At 42.1% G+C, this 20,461-nt stretch overlaps 1 protein-coding gene across 1 annotated transcript in view; it reads right to left on the bottom strand.

Annotated features, from left to right (window-relative positions):
• LOC117368880 overlaps window positions 1–20,461 on the bottom strand; it is a 499,867-nt gene that overhangs the window by 249,394 nt on the left and 230,012 nt on the right. Inside the window, exons 23-26 of the mRNA XM_033962624.1 lie at window positions 20,349–20,399; window positions 14,102–14,143; window positions 3,451–3,474; window positions 952–1,002 (exon numbers count right to left, since the gene is read on the bottom strand). Of these exons, the coding sequence (XP_033818515.1) occupies window positions 952–1,002; window positions 3,451–3,474; window positions 14,102–14,143; window positions 20,349–20,399 (168 nt within the window). The remainder of the gene's footprint in view (window positions 1–951; window positions 1,003–3,450; window positions 3,475–14,101; window positions 14,144–20,348; window positions 20,400–20,461) is intronic.

Here is a 20,461-nt window from a genome sequence, read left to right as displayed (position 1 = left end):
TAGCATCTCCAAGCTGCTGCTGGCGCTGACCTCAGCTCTCTCTCTGAGGTTATTTCCTGGACCCGCATGATTGATACATCTAGTCACTTACATTGTCTCCAAATATAGTCATCATAAACAGAATCTGACCCAAAATGCCTTGGTGCAACTTCTGACTGGTGTAGGCAGGTTTCCTAGAACTTTCCCTAAACTTATGGCATTGGTTATTGGTGCAACAATGAATCTAGTTTATCTTTAAATAGATATAGTACAGCTGAATATTGTCTACCTTGTGATCCATCCAAGGATGATATCTGCTGTTTTTTTCCTAGACTTATGGATCTCTGTATGTGAACTCTGAAATACTCGGTCATAATACTGAGCATAATTTGTGGAAACTGTGTACACTCAAATATACACATGGTATAGCTTGTAAATAACTTTTGTAGTACATTAAGGTCATACTGGTTTTATAACTATAACTCTGGAGTTATCTGTCATTATTTAAACTCCTTACTGAAGTAAAATAGTATTGTCACAGAAAGGAAGGATTATCATTTCCTCTCTGAGCTCTTACCACTGTCCATTATATCAGCTGATTTAATCACAATTTATAAGAATCACAGGATAATTCAGGACATTTCCTCCACACCCATATACTCTCTGATCATCACTTACATAGCTGTGATTTGAAACATCATGGCTATAATAACTCACTCCAACTGGCACACATTTCAAATGCTATACAATGATATGGAGCTAACTCTATGGTTAATCCCTGGAGCCTTTGAAATTTGTTCTCCTCATGTGAATAATGCTGAACAATCCTCTAATTGGTTACTTGCATAAAACCAAAACGGACATAATTGGCCTTTTGTAAACTGCTAATAATTGTAGATCAGCGGTATATAAATTTATTTTTAAACTAAAACCTGGATGGCAGTTCATCTGTTTTACAGATTTCATACTTACTAAAATCTACTCCAGGTGGAGGTGGCGGAATCTTCTTTGTTTCTGAGCCTACTTTGGGGAAAAAACGAACAAACATATTTTAGTTTTATTTGAACATAGTTCTAGTTTTATTTATATTTTCTTCAAATGTTTAGGGGTTGATATTCAGTGTGTGTTTAAGTGGGCAGGATAGGTTTTGCCTGGTTAAAAACCATGATGAGCTGGCCAACTGTTGATATTTAATGACCATTAACTGCACAGTGCTGCTGAAAATCAATTCTGACAGTAACAGCACTCTCCAGTTGGTTTGGGATAGGAGTCAGGGTGGAGCCAGACATGGGGACAGAATTTATCCCCATTCCCGACCTCCACTGGAAACAAATGACCTGGTCAATAACTCCCCACTTGCAGTACAGAAAGCTTTTTGGGAGCTAGGGGAGGGCTTAAGACCTTTTGTAAAGGATGTAGCTTTTTCAGAAATACTATCTATATATGGAAAGGGGGAAGAAAGAGTGTAAAATACAAAAAACTTCAATTGGTGCCTCAAAGACTGCTGTCGTCAAAAAGGCTTTCGGTAGATAGGAGGATTGGGAAATACATGGAGAGACAAGACACTGTATTGTAATGATAGGCTACATCATACTATAGAAGGTAAAAAAATCCTTGCTGAAAAATTTAGACCATATAGAGCTCATAATCAAAACTTAAACACATTAAAGTCCTATTAAAGACTTGTTCAACAAATCTCTGGAGACGGGAGTGATTCCTGGGGATTGGAGGAGAGCGGATGTGGTCCCTATTCATAAAAGTGGTCACAGGGATGAAGCAGGAAACTACAGGCCGGCGAGCCTCACTCCAGTTGTTGGAAAAATAATGGAAGTGTTGCTGAAAGAAAGGATAGTTTACTTCCTTGAATCTAATGGGTTACAGGATCCGAGGCAACTAGGCTTTACAAAATGTAAATCGTGCCAAACGAACCTGATTGAATTTTTTGATTGGGTGACCAGAGAGCTGGATCGAGGACATATGCTAGATGTAATTTACTTGGATTTCAGCAAAGCCTTTGATACAGTTCCTCATAGGAGGCTGTTGAACAAACTTGAAGGGCTGAAGTTAGGACCCAAAGTAGTGAACTGGGTCAGAAACTGGCTGTTGGACAGACGCCAGAGGGTGGTGGTTAATGGAAGTCGCTCGAAGAAAGGAAAGGTGTCTAGTGGAGTCCCTCAGGATTCGGTGCTGGGGCCAATCCTGTTCAATATGTTTGTGAGTGACATTGCTGAAGGGTTAGAAGGAAAATTGTACCTTTTTGCAGATGATACCAAGATTTGTAACAGAGTAGACACCGAAGAGGGAGTGGAAAATATGAAAAAAGGATCTGCAAAAGTTAGAGGAATGGTCTAATGCCTGGCAACTAAAATTCAATGCAAAGAAATGCAGAGTAATGCATTTGGGGATTAATAATAGGAAGGAACCGTATATGCTGGGAGGAGAGAAGCTGATATGCACGGATGGGGAGAGGGACCTTGGGGTTATAGTGTCCGAAGATCTAAAGGCGAAAAAACAGTGTGACAAGGCAGTGGCTGCTGCCAGAAGGATGCTGGGCTGTATAAAGAGATGTGTAGTCAGTAGAAGGAAGAAGGTGTTGATGCCCCTGTACAGGTCATTGGTGAGGCCCCACTTGGAGTATTGTGTTCAGTTTTGGAGACCGTATCTGGCGAAAGACGTAAGAAGACTTGAGGCAGTCCAGAGGAGGGCGACGAAAATGATAGGAGGCTTGCGCCAGAAGACGTATGAGGAGAGACTGGAAGCCCTGAATATGTATACCCTAGAGGAAAGGAGAGACAGGGGAGATATGATTCAGACGTTCAAATACTTGAAGGGTATTACCATAGAACAAAATCTTTTCCAGAGAAAGGAAAATGGTAAAACCAGAGGACATAATTTGAGGTTGAGGGGTGGTAGATTCAGGGGCAATGTTAGGAAATTCTACTTTACGGAGAGGGTAGTGGATGCCTGGAATGCGCTCCCGAGAGAAGTGGTGGAGAGTAAAACTGTGACTGAGTTCAAAGAAGTGTGGGATGAACACAGAAGATTTAGAATCAGAAAATAATATTAAATATTGAACTAGGCCAGTTACTGGGCAGACTTGCACGGTCTGTGTCTTCGTATGGCCGTTTGGTGGAGGATGGGCAGGGGAGGGATTCAATGGCTGGGAGGGTGTAGATAGACTGGAGTAAGTCTTAACAGAGATTTCGGCAGTTGGAACCCAAGCACAGTACCGGGTAAAGCTTTGGATTCTTGCCCAGAAATAGCTAAGAAGAAAAATTAAAAAAAAAAAAAATAAATTTAAATTGAATCAGGTTGGACAGACTGGATGGACCATTCGGGTCTTTATCTGCCATCATCTACTATGTTACTATGTATCTAAAAGACAGGTCATCGATAATCAAACTGATTTTATGTATGTGTCAAGGAACTTTGCCTCTGAATCCCGCTGACCCAACAATTGTCAAAACTCACCTCCACCTTCAATGGACCATTTTCCTGAAAGAAAAATAGATATTTTAATGTGAGCAGACACATTTGGCAATTTTATTCTATGTAAAAGTGTTTAGAATATCCAGTCCTACTATAATCCCAGGACAAGCAATAAGCCTATTCTCACATATGGGTGATGTCATCAACAGAGCCCGGATGTGGACAGACTTGCAAGCAGATTTGCTTATAGAACCTTAGAAGTTTCAAGTCAGCCGCACCGCGCATGCGCGAGTGCCTTCCCGCCCAGCGCAGGGCGAGTCTCCTCAGTTCTCAGTTTTCTACTCTCTGCATTTAACTTTGTTACTTCGTGTCTTCTCTCACCACGGTTTGTGTTTATTTTCTTCTCAAATCGCTGTGTTCTTTTCTTTCTTTACAGTTTTTAAAAAAAAATCTTTATATTTTTCCTCTGTACAATTGGCGGGTCAGGCCGCTCAGCTGCAGCCCGCAGGTTTTGAGTTCGCTACGGCTATTTTTCCTCCTATATTCCGGTCAACAACGGGCTTCAACAAGTGTAGCCAGTGCCAGCGTGCTATTTCACTTACGGACCCACACTATTGGTGCTTCAAGTGTCTTGGGCCGGACCATTAACCGAAGTCATGCGAGCACTGTGATACTCTTCAACCTCGAGCCCTTAAACGTCGTCGGATTTTACTGGAGAAGCTTTTCGGGATGGACTATTCAGTCACACCCTCGACTTCGAAAGCAGCCTCAGTTCCACCTTCTACTGAGGGTCCTCCTGCTTCCACGACTCTGACCTCGAGCTTCTTAAGACCTTCCTCATTTGAAACGTCTCTCAGCTCGAGTACACCTGCTGTATCTTCCCCTGAATCCTTAGGTCACATATCTCAGCAGAAAGTTCCAGCACTGGTCCTCAAGTTTTCTAAGATTTCTAAGTCAAAGCACATTTCCACAGCCACTTTGGAGCCTATAGCCGTAGCAGGTGGTCCGGTTTCAGATGCGGATCCATCCTTGCAGGCTTTCTTCCAGACCATGTTAGAACAGCAATTTTTCAGTTCATCACCAAAATGGGACCGAAGCTGTCTTCTCTAATCCAGCCTGTGCAATCTGCAGACTCCCGCGAGGTCGATCCTCTTCCTATGCCTCGAGCTGAAACTTCACACTCTATGCAGGGAGCAGAGACTTTGCGAGTGTCTGGTCTGGCATCTATGCACTCTAAGCAAGGAGTAGTTTATTTGCGAGTTTCTCGACAGGAATCCTCATACTCCATACAAGGAGCAGAGTCTTTGGGAGTGCTTCGAGATTCCTCCATCAAGTCTCCTGAGCTTTGATCTACAGCTTCTAGCCCTATCCATTCACTGGTAGCAATGCCTGCTTCCATCTCCGGGGCAAAGTCTTCTCGATCTTTGAGACCTGCTTCTAAGCACCACTCTCGTCGTCAATCGAGGCCTTCCTCGAGGCATACCTCCAGGCATAGCTCTTCTTCCAAAGAGCGCCCTTCTTCATCTAAGCCTCAATCCACACCTTCCAGCTCTTCCACACCACCGACTCCACGTTCAAGGTCTCGGTTTCCACACCTCGATGACTCAGCGGCTTCCATTGCCTCCCCAAGTCTCCTTATTCTTTTGAGGATTATTTCCCCAGTGAGGCTTCATCTTTGACCCAGGATGCCTCAAGGTCATCGAGCCCCTCTCGAGGCAAGGCATTGGCAGATCAGTTGTCTTTCTCTTCTTTTCTTCGCCAGATGGCTGATGACCTAGAACTTCAATTGGATGCTGGTTCTAAATACTCTAAGGAGTATCTCGAGGATATGCATCTTCCTCTACCTCCTGCAGAGTCACTTAAGTTTCCTCTACACAAGCTTTTGTCTCAGATTTTTACACGATGCCTGGAGACTCCTTATACAATTCCTGCTGTTCCAGGCAAATTGGAGTCCAGGTATAAAACTCTGCATTGCAAAAGATTTGAGAATTCACAGTTGTCTCACCAATCCCTGCTTGTGGAGTCCTACTTGAAAAGATCCCATCCTTCCAGAGTTTATGCTACCTTTCCTCCTGGAAGGGAAGGGAAAACTATGGACAAGTTTAGACTTCTCCTTTATCAAAATGCTATGATGTCCTCCAAAGTCCTGAATTATAATTTAATTTTGTAACTTATCTCAAGTTCCTCATTGATCTCTTCCTAAATTTCTCAACTATTTAGATACACAAAAGCACTTCGAATTCCAAGAAGTCACAACTCAGATTACATCTTCTCCAGTATTCTTATGATGCCTTCAAATTTTCGGCCAGGGCAACTGCTTTTTCTGTAGCAATACGCCACCTGGCCTGGCTTCGCATCATTGACATGGACCCTAATCTTCAGGACCGCTTGGCTAACATTCCTTGTACAGACAATGACCTCTTTGATGAATCTAAGCCAGCTCCTGTCAAGCCTTTCTGACCTCCTCCAATCTTCCAGAGGAGTGGCTCCTTACTATCGTCTGCCTCCCAAGAAACAGCAGCATAAGAAGCAACAGAAACCTGAACCTTCTGCTGCACCTAAGGCTGCGCAGCCTTTTTACTGTTTAAAACAGAGCATAACCTCCACCGTTCCGTCTCTGTCCTCTCTTTCCCTTATAGGAGGTCGTCTCCATCATTTTTATCACTGATGGGAGACAATTACATCTGACCTCTCGGTGTTGTCAATCATCAGGGAAGGCTACTCTTCATTTCACTCAGGTTCCACCGGAGCTTCCTCTGTGAGAGTATCCTTCCAGTCCATCCCAGACCGTCCTTCTTCAGGAAGCTCAAGCTCTGCTTCGTCTCCATGCAATCGAACCAGTTCCTTTGGAATAGCAGAACAGGAGGTTTTACTCTCTCAAAGCTTTTCAATATCTTCTTCACGACCAGGTAGTCCTCATTCGGACGAACAGCCAAGTCGCCATGTACTATGTCAACAAACAGGGGGGAACGGCTCCTCCAAAGGACCCCCTCAGCTGGCTAGAGCGGACAGCAGCGGGACTGCCTGTCCCGATGTTGAAAAAGTGCTGGCTGCACTGGCGACAGGCTCCCTCCCGGCTGAACCGGCAATTAAGGCTCCTCCGAAGGACCCCCTCAGCTGGCTGGAGCGGACAGCAGCGGGACTGCCTGTCCCGATGTTGAAAAAGTGCCGGTTCAGCCGGGAGGGAGCCTGTCGCCAGTGCAGCCAGCACTTTTTCAACATCGGGACAGGCAGTCCCGCTGCTGTCCGCTCCAGCCAGCTGAGGGGGTCCTTTGGAGGAGCCTTAATTGCCGGTTCAGCCGGGAGGGAGCCTGTCGCCAGTGCAGCCAGCACTTTTTCAACATCGGGACAGGCAGTCCCGCTGCTGTCCGCTCCAGCCAGCTGAGGGGGTCCTTCGGAGGAGCCTTAATTGCCGGTTCAGCCGGGAGGGAGCCTGTCGCCAGTGCAGCCAGCACTTTTTCAACATCGGGACAGGCAGTCCCGCTGCTGTCCGCTCCAGCCAGCTGAGGGGGGTCCTTCGGAGGAGCCTTAATTGCCGGTTCAGCCGGGAGGGAGCCTGTCGCCAGTGCAGCCAGCACTTTTTCAACATCGGGACAGGCAGTCCCGCTGCTGTCCGCTCCAGCCAGCTGAGGGGGTCCTTCGGAGGAGCCTTAATTGCCGGTTCAGCCGGGAGGGAGCCTGTCGCCAGTGCAGCCAGCACTTTTTCAACATCGGGACAGGCAGTCCCGCTGCTGTCCGCTCCAGCCAGCTGAGGGGGTCCTTTGGAGGAGCCTTAATTGCCGGTTCAGCCGCGGTACGCGGCCCGCGGTCACGAGCCTCGGGTCGCGAGCTGAAGGGGCGTGGCTAAAGGGGCTTGCCCCTTTTGAGCCCCTTCGGAGTCCAGAGGACCAGGGAGCAGAGGTATCTAATTCCTTAATATGGGCAAGAGGAAGGTTAAAGCAAATCAATCTGCTACAATGACGGGCCCGATGGATCGTCATCTTATGCTTCCTGGTTTGTCACATGTTGAAGAGCAGGTAACATTAGATACTCAAGCTGTCTCCCTATCCTCAGGGGAACCATCACCACCTCCTCAACCATCTTATTCCTTAGGGTTAGAAGTATCTCCTCTCCCCTGTAAAGAGGGAGTAACTTCTTCCCCACAATTATCTTTATTATCTGAACTGGAGGTTTCAGGACAATCCTTGGGGCAAGCTAAAGAACTAATTCCAGTACAGATGAGTACTGGGCAAGGCTCAGTTGTTATCCCTAAGGATAAAGTGATCACTCTAAATGATATTTGGCTTAGCATTAATAGAATAGAGACATCATTGCAAAAAACTGTTTCGGATTTGTGTCAATTTTCAACTGATATAACAATGAAAATTAAAGAGCAAGAAGGTAAAATTGGTGAAACAGCTGTTAAGTTTGAAAAATTGGATCAAGTAGTAAGTACTTTACAAGCTAGTGCTGTTTCTAATATTAAGGATAGTATGGTGATGCATTCTAAATTAGAAAAAATGGAAAATTCTATCAAGGTTAAAAATCTTCGTATTTTAAATTTTCCAATCACACATTATCTGTCTCCGATGGAACTCTTGAGAATGTATTTGAAAGAGATATTACAATATAATAATGTGGAAGCTTTTGAAGTTGATAATTTGTACTACATCTCGAGAGATTCCAAGGTTATGGCAAATGAAGGTGAAATGGACAAAATGGTGTCACCTGATAGTTTGAATGTTTCGCAGTTTCTAGAATCATCTAAAGATATAATAGATAAACGTGCAACTCTTCTTGTGACTTTTAAGACAGAGTTGGAAAAACATGCTATTTTAAAATTGTATTTTGCGAAAAAACAGGAAATGTTTTGTGGCCAACGGGTGATAATTTTTCCTGACGTCGCTAGACAAACTCAGTTTAAAAGGAAGCAGTTCCTTCAGCTAAAGCCTAAGGTTTTGGCAGTTGGAGCTACTTTCTTTTTGAAATTTCCATGCAAATGCCTCATATCGTATGGAAGTGATAAATATGTGTTTTATGATCCAGTCCAGTTAGAAGACTTTGTTAAACAGAAACCTTTGTTGAAAGTTTAGTTACTATTACTGATTTTATTTTTGGAGGACGATGTATATAAATATAAATGCCATTTTGCCTGTCTTTAGATGGTAGATTGATGGATTTGATTCTTTTTTTTCCTTTCCTTTTTTTAAAAAAAAAAGGTACTGGCGACCATGATAATGTGGACTAAGACACGGTTGATAATTGCCTAAGTTTTTTATGTTCTCTATATTGAGTTTGTTGTGGTCATTCATGAATATTTGTTATTAATGTATTGTAACAAATAACCAAATAAAGAATTAAAAAAAAAAACAAAAAAAAAAAAACAGGGGGGAACGGAATCTCCCTTCCTTTGTCAAGAAGCTCTGAAGGTTTGGGACTGGGCAATCTTCCACAACACCTTCCTCAAAGCTGTCTACATCCAAGGTCAAAAAATTGCTTGGCAGACAACTTGAGTCATCTTCTGCAACCTCATGAATGGACACTCAATTCCTCGCCTCTTCATCACATTTTTTTCACAGATGGGAATGCCTCAGATATATCTCTTTGCAGCTCCCACAACCAAAAAATGCCCCAGTTCTGCTCCAGAATATATTCTCCTCATCGCCTCGAGGCAAATGCTTTCCTACTGGAATAGACAAATCTTTTTCTATATGCTTTCCCTCCATACCCTCTCGTTCTCAAGACTCTTGTCAAGTTGAAGAACGATCATGCCACCATGATTCTGATAGCTCCTCGTTGGCTGAGACTACCTTGGTACTCCCTTCTACTTCAACTCAGCAGCAGGGAGCCGTACCCTCTACCACTTTCTCCATCTCTGCTTACACAGAGTCAGGGATCTCTACTTCATCCCGACATGCAGTCTCGACACCTAACAACTTGGTACCTCTCAACATAACTCCTCTTCAGTTTTCTCAACCTGTAAGAGACATTTTAGAAGCTTCCAAGAAGCATGCCACTAGACAAAGCTATCGCCAAAAATGGATGAGATTTTCTATGTGGTGCTTTTCTCACGCTAAGGAGCCTCAAGATTCCTCCTTATCTTCTGTTCTAGATTATCTTTTGCACTTATCCACTTCTGGCCTCAAGTCTTCATCGATCCGAGTCCATCTCAGTGCAATTGCTGCTTTCCATCAGCCTATTGAACGGAAACTCCTCTCTGCTCATCCGGTGGTTTCCATATTCATGAAAGGACTTTCAATGTCAAACCCTCTCTCAAACCACCTCTAGTGGTGTGGGATCTCAATGTTGTTCTCGCTCAATTGATGAAGCCTCCATTTGAACCAATATCTACGGCTCATATGAAGTATCTCATTTGGAAAGTGGTGTTTATCATTGCCCTCACATCTCCTCGTAGAGTCAGTGAGCTGCAAGCATAAGTTGATGATCCACCTTTACAGTTTTTAATCATGACAAGGTGGTCATCCGTACTCATCCTTAATTCTTACTCAAAAGTGGTCTCAGAATTTCATCTCAATCAATCTATTCTACTTCCAGTAATTTTTCCAAAGCCTCATTTTCATCCTGGAGAATCAGCTCTTCATACTCTAGGATTTAAACGCGCTTTGGCCTTCTACTTGTAACGCACCAAACCACACAGAACTGCTCCTCAACTTTTTATCTCCTTCGATCCAAACAAGTTGGGACATCCAATCTCTAAGCATACCATCTTCAACTGGATGGCTGCTTGTATCTCTTTCTGCTATGTCCAGGCTGGATTACAACTACAGAGTCGAGTCACGACCCACAAAGTCAGAGCAATGGCAGCATCAGTGACTTTCCCCAGATCCACACCTATTGAGGAAATTTTCAAAGCTGCTACCTGGTCCTCATTCATACTTTCACTTCTCACTATTGTCTGGATGTTTTCTCCAGACGGGATGGCCATTTTGGCCAGAGAGTATTACAAAATTTATTCTCCTAAGTTGCCAACGCTCCCATCATCTAATTCTGGTTAGCTTGGAGGTCATCCTTATGTGAGAATAGGCTGCCTTCTTCTCCTGGGATAAAGCACTGTTACTTACCTTAACAGTTGTTATCTAGGGACAGCAGACAGCTATTCTCACAGCCCACCAACCTCCCCTGGTTGGCTTCTCTGCTAGCTATCTGAATGAAGGAACATAAGAACATAAGAAATGGCTTCGCCGGATCAGACTCTAGGTCCAACCAGTCCGGCGTCCCGCACCCGCGGAGGCCAAGATAGGTGTTCTCTGCTGAGAAACCTTGTTTACTCGTATCCCCCAATGTGATTTGCAAGAAAGTGTGCATCCAACTTGCTCTTGAATCCCAGAATGTTGGTCTCCATCACAACCTCCTCAGGGAGAGCGTTCCAAGCATCCACCACTCGTTGTGCGAAACAGAACTTCCTAATATTTGTCCTGGGCCTTGTGCCCCTCAGTTTCAGACCTCTTGTCCGGGTCACATTTGACAATGTGAATAACGATGTTTCTTGCTCTATTTTGTCAAATCCTTTTATTATTTTAAAAGTCTCTATCATGTCTCCTCGCAGTCTTCTTTTCTCGAGGGTAAACAATCCCAGTTTTCCGAGGCGTTCTTTGTAGCTCAAATTCTCAATACCTTTAACTAGCTTCGTGGCTCGCCTTTGCACCCTCTCCAGTAGGGTTATATCCTTCTTTAGGTAGGGAGATCAGTGTTGGACACACTCCAAGTGTGGTCTGCCATTGCTCTGTAAAGCGGCATTATGACGTCCGCCGATCTACTTGTGATTCCCTTCTTTATCATACCCAACATCCTGTTTGCCTTCTTTGCTGCCGCTGCACATTGAGCCGACGGCTTCAGGGTCCTGTCTATCAGTACCCCCAGGTTCCTTTCTTGTTCAGTCTTGCCCAGTGTCACACCTAACATTTTATATTCATGTTCCTTGTTTTTCTTACCCAGGTGCATCACTTTGCATTTTTCTATGTTAAACTTCATCTGCCACTTTTCCGCCCATTTCTCTAGCTGGTTCAAATCTCTCTGAAGTTCGTCTCTGTCCTTTTGTGACCCAACTACCCGACATAGTTTTGTGTCATCTGCAAACTTGATTAAATTACTTGTTGTTTCATCTTCTAGGTCGTTTATGAAGATATTGAACAAGATGGGCCCAAGAACCGATCCCTGGGGTACACCGCTTCCCACCTCTTCCCAGTCCAAGAACTTCCCTTTTATGCCCACCCTCTGCAATCTGTTTTCTAACCATTTGCTTATCCATCTTAGTATATCTCCTTCTATTCCATGATTTTGTAGTTTCTTCAGAAGCCTTGCGTGGGGAACCTTGTCGAACGCTTTCTGGAAGTCCAAGTATATTATATCCACCGGTTCACCGCTATCAATTTGTTTGTTCACCTCCTCAAAAAATTGAAGTAAATTAGTCAAACATGACTTCCCTTTCCTAAAGCCGTGTTGGCTAGCTCTCATCAGGTTGTGATTTTCCAGGTGTTGCTCAATGCTATCCTTTATTAGTGCTTCAATCATCTTCCCAGGAACCGACGTAAGACTCACAGGTTTATAGTTGCCCGGTTCTCCTCTCGATCCCTTTTTGAAGATTGGGATGACATTCGCTATCTTCCAGTCGTCTGGTATTTGCCCGGTTTTAATTGACAAGTTAGCTAGGGATTGTAACAGTTCTCCGATTTCTATCTTAAGCTCCTTTAGCACTCTTGGGTGAATTCCATCTGGTCCAGGGGATTTATCACTCCTCAATTTGTCGATCTGATAATATATCATGTTCAAATCCACATTTACTGTGGCTATCCTCAATTTCTCCCTTGAATGCTCTCCCTGTTTCTGGCATTGATGCAGTGTCCTCCTTGGTAAAGACAGACGCAAAGAATGAGTTTAGCTTATCCGCGATCTGTTTGTCTTCCTTGATGCACCCTTTTCTTCCTTGGTCGTCGAGAGGGCCCACTGCCTCCTTAGCTGGTTTTGTCCCTTTTATGTATCTAAAAAGGGCTTGAAGTTTTTGGCTACTTGCACTATCTTTTCCTCATAGGCTTTTTTGGCGTCTCTTACCGCCTTGTGACACTTCTTCTGGTCGACCTTGTGACTGTTCCAGGCCTCCGTTGTGTGTTCACTTTTCCATTTTTTAAAAGAGTTCCTCTTATCCCTTACTGCCTCCTTCACCTCTTTAGTTAGCCAAGCCGGTTCTCCTTTGTTTTTATTTCTCCTTCCTTTGGATATCCACAGAATGTAGAGATTCTGCGCTTCGGTGATGGTATTTTTTAGTAGGGACCATGCTTGATCGACCGTTCTAATTTTGGCTGTGCAGGGCGGGAATGCATTCGCGCATGCGCGGTGCGGCTGACTTATAACTTCTAAGTTTCTACAAGCAAATCTGCTTACGAAGCTGTCCGCATCCGGGCTCCATGGATGATGTGAGAATAGCTGTCTGCTGTCCCTGGATAATAACTGTTACGGTTAATAACTGTGCTTTTTCAAGCTCTCTTATCTATCAGCTTCTAAAGCAGAGGTGTCAAAGTCCCTCCTCGAGGGCCACAATCCAGTCGGGTTTTCAGGATTTTCATGTACTGCTATCATTGTATGCTAATAGATCTCATGCAAATTCATTGGGGAAATCCTGAAAACCCGACTGGATTGCAGCCCTTGAGGAGGGACTTTGAAACCTCTGTCCTAAAGCATGAATACCATGAAGACTCACTAGGATACAGATATTAGGGAAAATTCTATAACTGGTTGTCTCCATTTAAATGCTCCAAGCGTGCACAGTACGATCCTATTCTATTATGAAACTTAGGCACTTAGGCTCCAATAACCCAATAACACACCTCACATTTTTTTATTTATACAAATTCTATACCCTTTCCATGATAATAACAAATTCAGATGATACACTTATTAAAATAAAAGAAATAAATATGACATATAATTAAAAACACTGAGAGGGGAGAAACTAATAGCTACTCATTCCAAAGAAACAATAACCATGCCAAATCAATGATATATAAATATCATATTGACCACATAAATAAGCGATCCATCCCTCATCTAATCCAAGGAGGATGAAGTGTTGATTTCAAGCTTTTTCTGAAGTTCAACAGTGAAGATTCTCCCTACAGATTCTTGGGAACCTTATTCAATGCCTCTATGCCTTTTGCACAAAAGGCCCTTTGTCTCCAATTTTATTATTCCTCTGCCAGGTAAAACTAACAGGTATTTGTGATTACTCAAGGTTTTTCCTAGTTATTAATCATACTAGCCTTCAGCATAACATTTTCAGACAGTCACAGGTTAAGAAACACACCTTTCTTTTATAGGAAACAAGAACAACTGCTGAAGTTAAAGTAAAGCACTACTTCTCCAAGGGCTCTTAGTTAAAAATCTTACTTGACAAAATTTATCTGGTCAAAAGAAGGAAATTCTTGATTACAAATATTTGTGTATCAAAGTTACCCAGACAAATCTTTTCAATATCAGCCTAATAGATTCTAGTCAACAAGTTTTAAAGTTGACATTATTATGGCAAAAGGAAGTCTACTATAAAGGTCCATAGTAGGTAGTACAGGCCACTGAAATTCTCACCGTAGATCATAGTGACTGCTAACTTAGTCACTGTATATCAAGTGTCCTTATGTACTACTCTTTTGCTGTGGTCCTTGGTAACTGTGTATATATTCCATAAATTTGTTTTAAAACTAACCTGTAATATCTCCACTTTGTATAAATTTTTGTATCCATGTTTCTGAAAGTAAAACAGATATGTTTATGTGATGAAGATATATTTTGCATCTTACTTCAAGGTTAAAGTAGTTGGGTCCATGTCTGCAAATCTGGAGGCTCCCTTATTCTAGGCCAGGGGTTAGCAACCTTTCTACAGCAAAGAGCCATTTTAACCTAAATGTTTGGCCCAAGATTTAGAGAGCTGTAATAGGTAGAAAAGGGGGTTTGATATATTCCAGGTTTCTCACTCTCACTTCCCTTCCCAAGGCCTAGCTTCTCTCCCCTCTTTCTCCCCTCCAAACCATTGAAGATCTCTGCACATCTCATTCCTCCCTCCCTCTTTCTCCCTTCCCCTCCCCCCAAACCATTGCCAAGGCTATCTCCCCTCTCCAGGCCCCAACCCTAAGATGGCCCTCCCAACCCTGAGATTCCCCATCTCCCAAGGGCCTACCTAGGTACTGGGTCCAACAAGGGGATCTTTGGGGTAGGAGCATGGCCTTCTTGTAGCAGCTCAACCCCATAATGCCCAAGCCCCTGTCTACACTGCCATGTATAGGTAGGTTCCCCCCTCCCAGGCCTACCGAGGTACCTGGTGGTTCAGTGGTGTCTTTCTGACAGGAGTGCTGCCCTTACATTTCTGCCTCCTAACAGCTGCCTTCTAAAATGGCAGCCTTGACCTATATATAATGGAGGGGGGGGTGGCATTGTGGAGTTGAGCTGCAATGAGAGGGCCATAGGAGAACAGCAGTAACCACATGGGAGAAGAGCCATATCTGGCTTGGAAGCCATAGTTTGCTGACCCCTGTTCTAGGCCAGCTTCCATCAACCTGCCTGTAATTTGTTATAAAATGGGTATGTTGCCGGTTTATTTTCAAGAGTCCTTTTATAAAAAATGAAATAGTATTCTTATAAAATTTATTTGGTTGGGTAAAACTCCTAGAGTGGCTTTGGTATCTTTACAAAGACCAATTTCAGAAGGAGGGGTAAATTTTCCCAATTTTGATAGGTATCATCAAGCCTATATTTTGCGCCAGGGTATATATTGGGTCCTCCCAGAGCTCATGGAAAAACTCCCAGATTGGTTGTGGATAGAATGGCAACTCATGTCTCCATTACGCCTTTGTCATGTGCTCAGTGTAAAAAAGGCCTAGTTACAGTAAAAATAACTGAATTTTAGCTGATACATGGAAAACATTGCGGTATGTAAGTAATTTAACAACTATTCCAATTCACAAATCTACAAATCAATCTATATGGGTGAACTCCAAGATTCAAATTGGCAGAGAAAGGCTCATCTGGAAGCATTGGATGATTGCTTATATTAGATGATGTTATTTCTAATGGTAATATGCTTGAATTTTCACAGTTGCAACATAAATATGGACTTAATAGATCTGAAAGTTTTAGATGGTTGCAGCTGAAGCATGCCATTCAGGAGGTTCCCTGACTGGAAAAACCTTAATAATCATTATAGTATGGAGTTCCTATGTTTTAAGGCTGACTTCTTGGGTCACCAGGCCGCCCAGTGGTATAAATTATTAAATGGACTTATTAAAAAGAAATTAAACACTGGTCTTAGAGACATTTAGAGCATTGAGATCAAGCATCAAATTACTGCATCTCAACGGCCAAGAAATTGATCTTGGAGGATGAGATGTACAGTGTCAGCATCTATGAGACAAACTAGGTTTTTTCTGTTAAATAGAGCGTTATGAACCCCTGTTCGGTTACAAAAATTGGATAGCTCTAAGTCTAATAGATGTTGGCACTGTTATCTCGAAGCAGGGACTTTAAATCATTTATTGTTTTATTGTCCATTTATTATGAATTTCTGGAAATCAATTTGGGACCAAATTAATTGTTTATTAGATAACCCAGTGGCATTATCATATGATACTGTGCTGTTTGGTATGGCAATGAGAGCAAAAAGTCAGATTTCTACGAACAATAACAAATTATTATTCATAATGACTGGTATTGCCATTCAACAAATTATGTATAATTGGAAAAACTGGAGTAGATTAAATTATAATTTTTGATGGAATTCCTTATGTCATATATATAAAATGGAGAGATTTCTGGCAATACAGCGGGGTAGTTTCAAGAAATTTCAAGATATTTGGGAGCCTTTAACAAAGTATTGTACTAATTAGATGAAATTTTCTTTTCCCTTAAATTTACAAGTTCAATTGTGAGGGAAGGGGGGGGGAATTTCATAGTTATGTATTGTATAAATATTGATTATTTGATAGGTAAAGGGGGGGAGTTAAGTATTTATCACGGTTACCATTGATGATTATTAAGTGATATAGATATTGTTAATTTGTTTGAACATTTTATCACACTTATTGTAAGTTTTGAAAATGAATAAAGAATTTTAAAAAAAAAGAATAGCCTTACTGGGACAGACCAATGGTCCATCAAGCCCAGAAGCCTGTTCTCAGTTTGCCAATCCAGGTCACTAGTACCTGGCCAAAACCCAAGGTATAGCAATATTCCATGCTAACAATAAAAGGCAAGCAGTGGCTTCCCCCGTGTCTCTTTCAATAACAGACTATGGACTTTTCCTTCAGGAAATTGTCCAAATCTTTCTTAAAACCAGCTACACTATCTGCTCTTACCACATCCTCTGGCAATGCATTTCAGAGCTTAACTATTCTCTGAGTGAAAAAAATGTCCTCTTTGGTTTTAAAAGTATTTCCCTCTAATTTCATTGAGTCTCCCCCTAGTCTTTGAAATTTTTGACGGAGTGAAAAAACAATCCACCTCTACCCATTCTACTTCACTCAGGATTTTGTACACTTCAATCATATCTCCCCTCAGACATCTCTTTTCCAAGCTGAAGAGCCCTAACCATTTTAGTCTTTCCTCATACAAGAGGAGTTCCATCCCCTTACCATCTTGATTGCTCTTCTTTGAACCTTTTCTAGTGCCACTATATCTTTTTTGAGATAAGGAGAACTGAATTGAACGAAATACTCCAGATGAGATCACACCATGGAGCGGTTCATAGACAGCTCGGCGAAAAAAAAAGGCGCGCGCCGACAACTGAGCGCAAGATGGAGGCGCGTGCCGAAGAAAATTACAGTTTTTAGGGGCTCCGACGGGGGGTTTTGTTGGGGAGCCCCCCCAGTTTACTTAATAGAGATCGCGGCGGCGTTGTGGGGGGTTGTAACCCTCCACATTTTACTGTAAACTTAACTTTTCCCCTAAAAACAGGGAAAAAGTGAAGTTTTCAGTAAAATGTGGGGGGTTACAACCCCCCACATCCCCCACAATGCCCCCACAACGCAGCACGATCTCTATTAAGTAAAGTGGGGGTGTTCCCCCCACGCCCCCCCCGTCGGAGCCGAAAAAACAGTAATTTTGTGCAGCGCACGCCTCCGCACTACGCTCAGTTGTCTGCGCGCGACTTTGTCCCGGCGCGCTTTTGACCTGACACCACATGGAGCGGTACAGGAGCATTATAACATTCTTAGTCTTGTTAACCATCCATTTATTAATAATTCCTTGCATTGTATTTGCTTTTTTGGCTGCTGCCACACATTGAGTAAAAGATTTCATTGAATTGTCTACGTTGACACCCAGATCCTTTTCTTGGGCACTAATCCCCAAGGTGAACCCTAGCATCTGTTAACTGTGATTCAGGTTATTCTTCCCAATGTGCATCACTTTGCATTTGTTCACATTAAATTTCATCTGCCATTTGGACGCCCAGTCTTCCAATTTCCTAAGGTCCGCCTGCAATTTTTCACAATCCGCATGCGTTTTAACAACTTTGAATAGTTTAGTTTCATCTGCAAATTTAGTCACCTCACTCGTCATTCCAATTTCCAGGTCATTTATAAATAAGTTAAATAGCAGCAATCCCAGTTTAGACCCCTGCGGCACTACACTGTTTACACTACTCCATTGAGAAAAATTACCATTTAACCCTTCCATCTGTTTTCTATCTGATAACCAATTACTAATCCTCAACTGAACTTTGACACCTATCCCATTACACTTTAATTTTCTCAGCAGCCTCTCGTGAGGAACTATATCAAAAGCTTTCTGAAAATCTAGATACACTATATCAACCGGCTCACCTTAATCCACATGTTTATTCACAACTTCAAAAAAATCAAGCAAATTTGTGAAGCAAGATCTCCCTCGGCTAAACCCATGCTGACTCCGTCTCATTAAATCATGTTTGTCTGCGTGTTCCATAATTTTATTTTTATAATCATTTCTTCCATTTGGCCCAGCACCGAAGTAAAGCTTACCGGTCTCTAATTTCCCAGATCTCCCCTGGAGCCCTTTTTAAAACTCAGCGCAACATTGGCCACCCTCCAATCTTCAGGTATTACTGACAACTTAAGCGACTGGCTACAGATCACTAACAGTAGGTCAGCAATTTCATTTTTGAGTTCTTTTAATACCCTGAGATATATAGCATCTGGTCCTGACGATTTATAACTTTGTAACTTATCGATTTGGCTTAGTACATCTTCCAGATTCATCAAGATCTCTTTCAGTTCCTCTACATCATCACCCTTGAAAACCATTTCCAGTTCAGATGGATCTCTTACATCATCTTCCGTAAAGGCCTAGGCAAAGAAATCATTCAGTCTTTCCGCTATGGTCTTTTCCTCCCTCAGTGCCCCTTTCTCTTTTTAATCATCCAATGGTCCCACAGATTCCCTAACAAGTTTTCTGCTTCTGATGTACCTAAAAAAATTGCTAAGAATTTTTGCCTCTTTTGCAAGTTTCTCTTCATATTCTTTCTTAGCTGTCTTTATCAATGCTTTGCATCTAACTTGCCAGTGCTTCTGTTTCTTCCTATTTTCTTCATTCTGATCTTTTTTTTCCATTCTTTAAAGATGGTTTTTTTATGACTCTAATAGTCTCTTTCACTTTATCTTTTAACCAAGCCGGCTCTCATTTCCTCTTGTTTCCACCATTGCTGATACATGAATTACATCTGATCTGGACTTCCATGAGGGTATGTGGTTTTACCCCATCTTCAGAGCAGTTTGAATGTAATAGATAATTGGATGATTAAAAAGAGCATGGTCTTAAATATTTTTAGGCATAAGTTGGGGCAGATCGGTGATGTTTTTAAAAGTTAGGCATTAGTAGGTATCTCTAACACAATCACGCCTACATTGTAGGTATGGTAAATCCTGACCTACATTAGAGATGTCTACAATGTTGATATTATCAGTGGAGTAATGAGGGGGGGATACACCCATGGAGGTGATATCCCCTTGTCCCTTCCCCCTGTACTTCTTTAACTTTGCCGGCATGAATAGCATCTCCAAGCTGCTGCTGGCGCTGACCTCAGCTCTCTCTCTCTGATGTTATTTCCTGGACCCGCATGATTGATACATCTAGTCACTTACATTGTCTCCAAATATAGTCATCATAAACAGAATCTGACCCAAAATGCCTTGGTGCAACTTCTGACTGGTGTAGGCAGGTTTCCTAGAACTTTCCCTAAACTTAAGACTTGGCATTGGTTATTGGTGCAACAATGAATCTAGTTTATCTTTAAATAGATATAGTACAGCTGAATATTGTCTACCTTGTGATCCATCCAAGGATGATATCTGCTGTTTTTTTCCTAGACTTATGGATCTCTATATGTGAACTCTGAAATACTCGGTCATAATACTGAGCATAATTTGTGGAAACTGTGTACACTCAAATGTACACATGGTATAGCTTGTAAATAACTTTTGTAGTACATTAAGGTCATACTGGTTTTATAACTATAACTCTGGAGTTATCTGTCATTATTTAAACTCCTTACTGAAGTAAAATAGTATTGTCACAGAAATGAATGATTATCATTTCCTCTCTGAGCTCTTACCACTGTCCATTATATCAGCTGATTTAATCACAATTTATAAGAATCACAGGATAATTCAGGACATTTCCTCCACACCCATATACTCTCTGATCATCACTTACATAGCTGTGGTTTGAAACATCATGGCTATAATAACTCACTCCAACTAGCACACATTTCAAATGCTATACAATGATATGGAGCTAACTTTGAAATTTGTTCTCCTCATGTGAATAATGCTGTACAATCCTCTAATTGGTTACTTGCATAAAACCAAAACGGACATAATTGGCCTTTTGTAAACTGCTAATAATTGTAGATCAGCGGTATATAAATTTATTTTTAAACTAAAACCTGGATGGCAGTTCATCTGTTTTACAGATTTCATACTTACTAAAATCTACTCCAGGTGGAGGTGGCGGAATCTTCTTTGTTTCTGAGCCTACTTTGGGGAAAAAACAAACATATTTTAGTTTTATTTGAACATAGTTCTAGTTTTATTTATAT

Source organism: Geotrypetes seraphini, chromosome 11, assembly GCF_902459505.1.
Source record: "Geotrypetes seraphini chromosome 11, aGeoSer1.1, whole genome shotgun sequence".
NCBI classification, from domain to species: domain Eukaryota; kingdom Metazoa; phylum Chordata; class Amphibia; order Gymnophiona; family Dermophiidae; genus Geotrypetes; species Geotrypetes seraphini.
The sequence above is the reverse complement of the archived record's forward strand: the minus strand, read 5'-3'. Positions and strand labels throughout refer to the sequence as shown.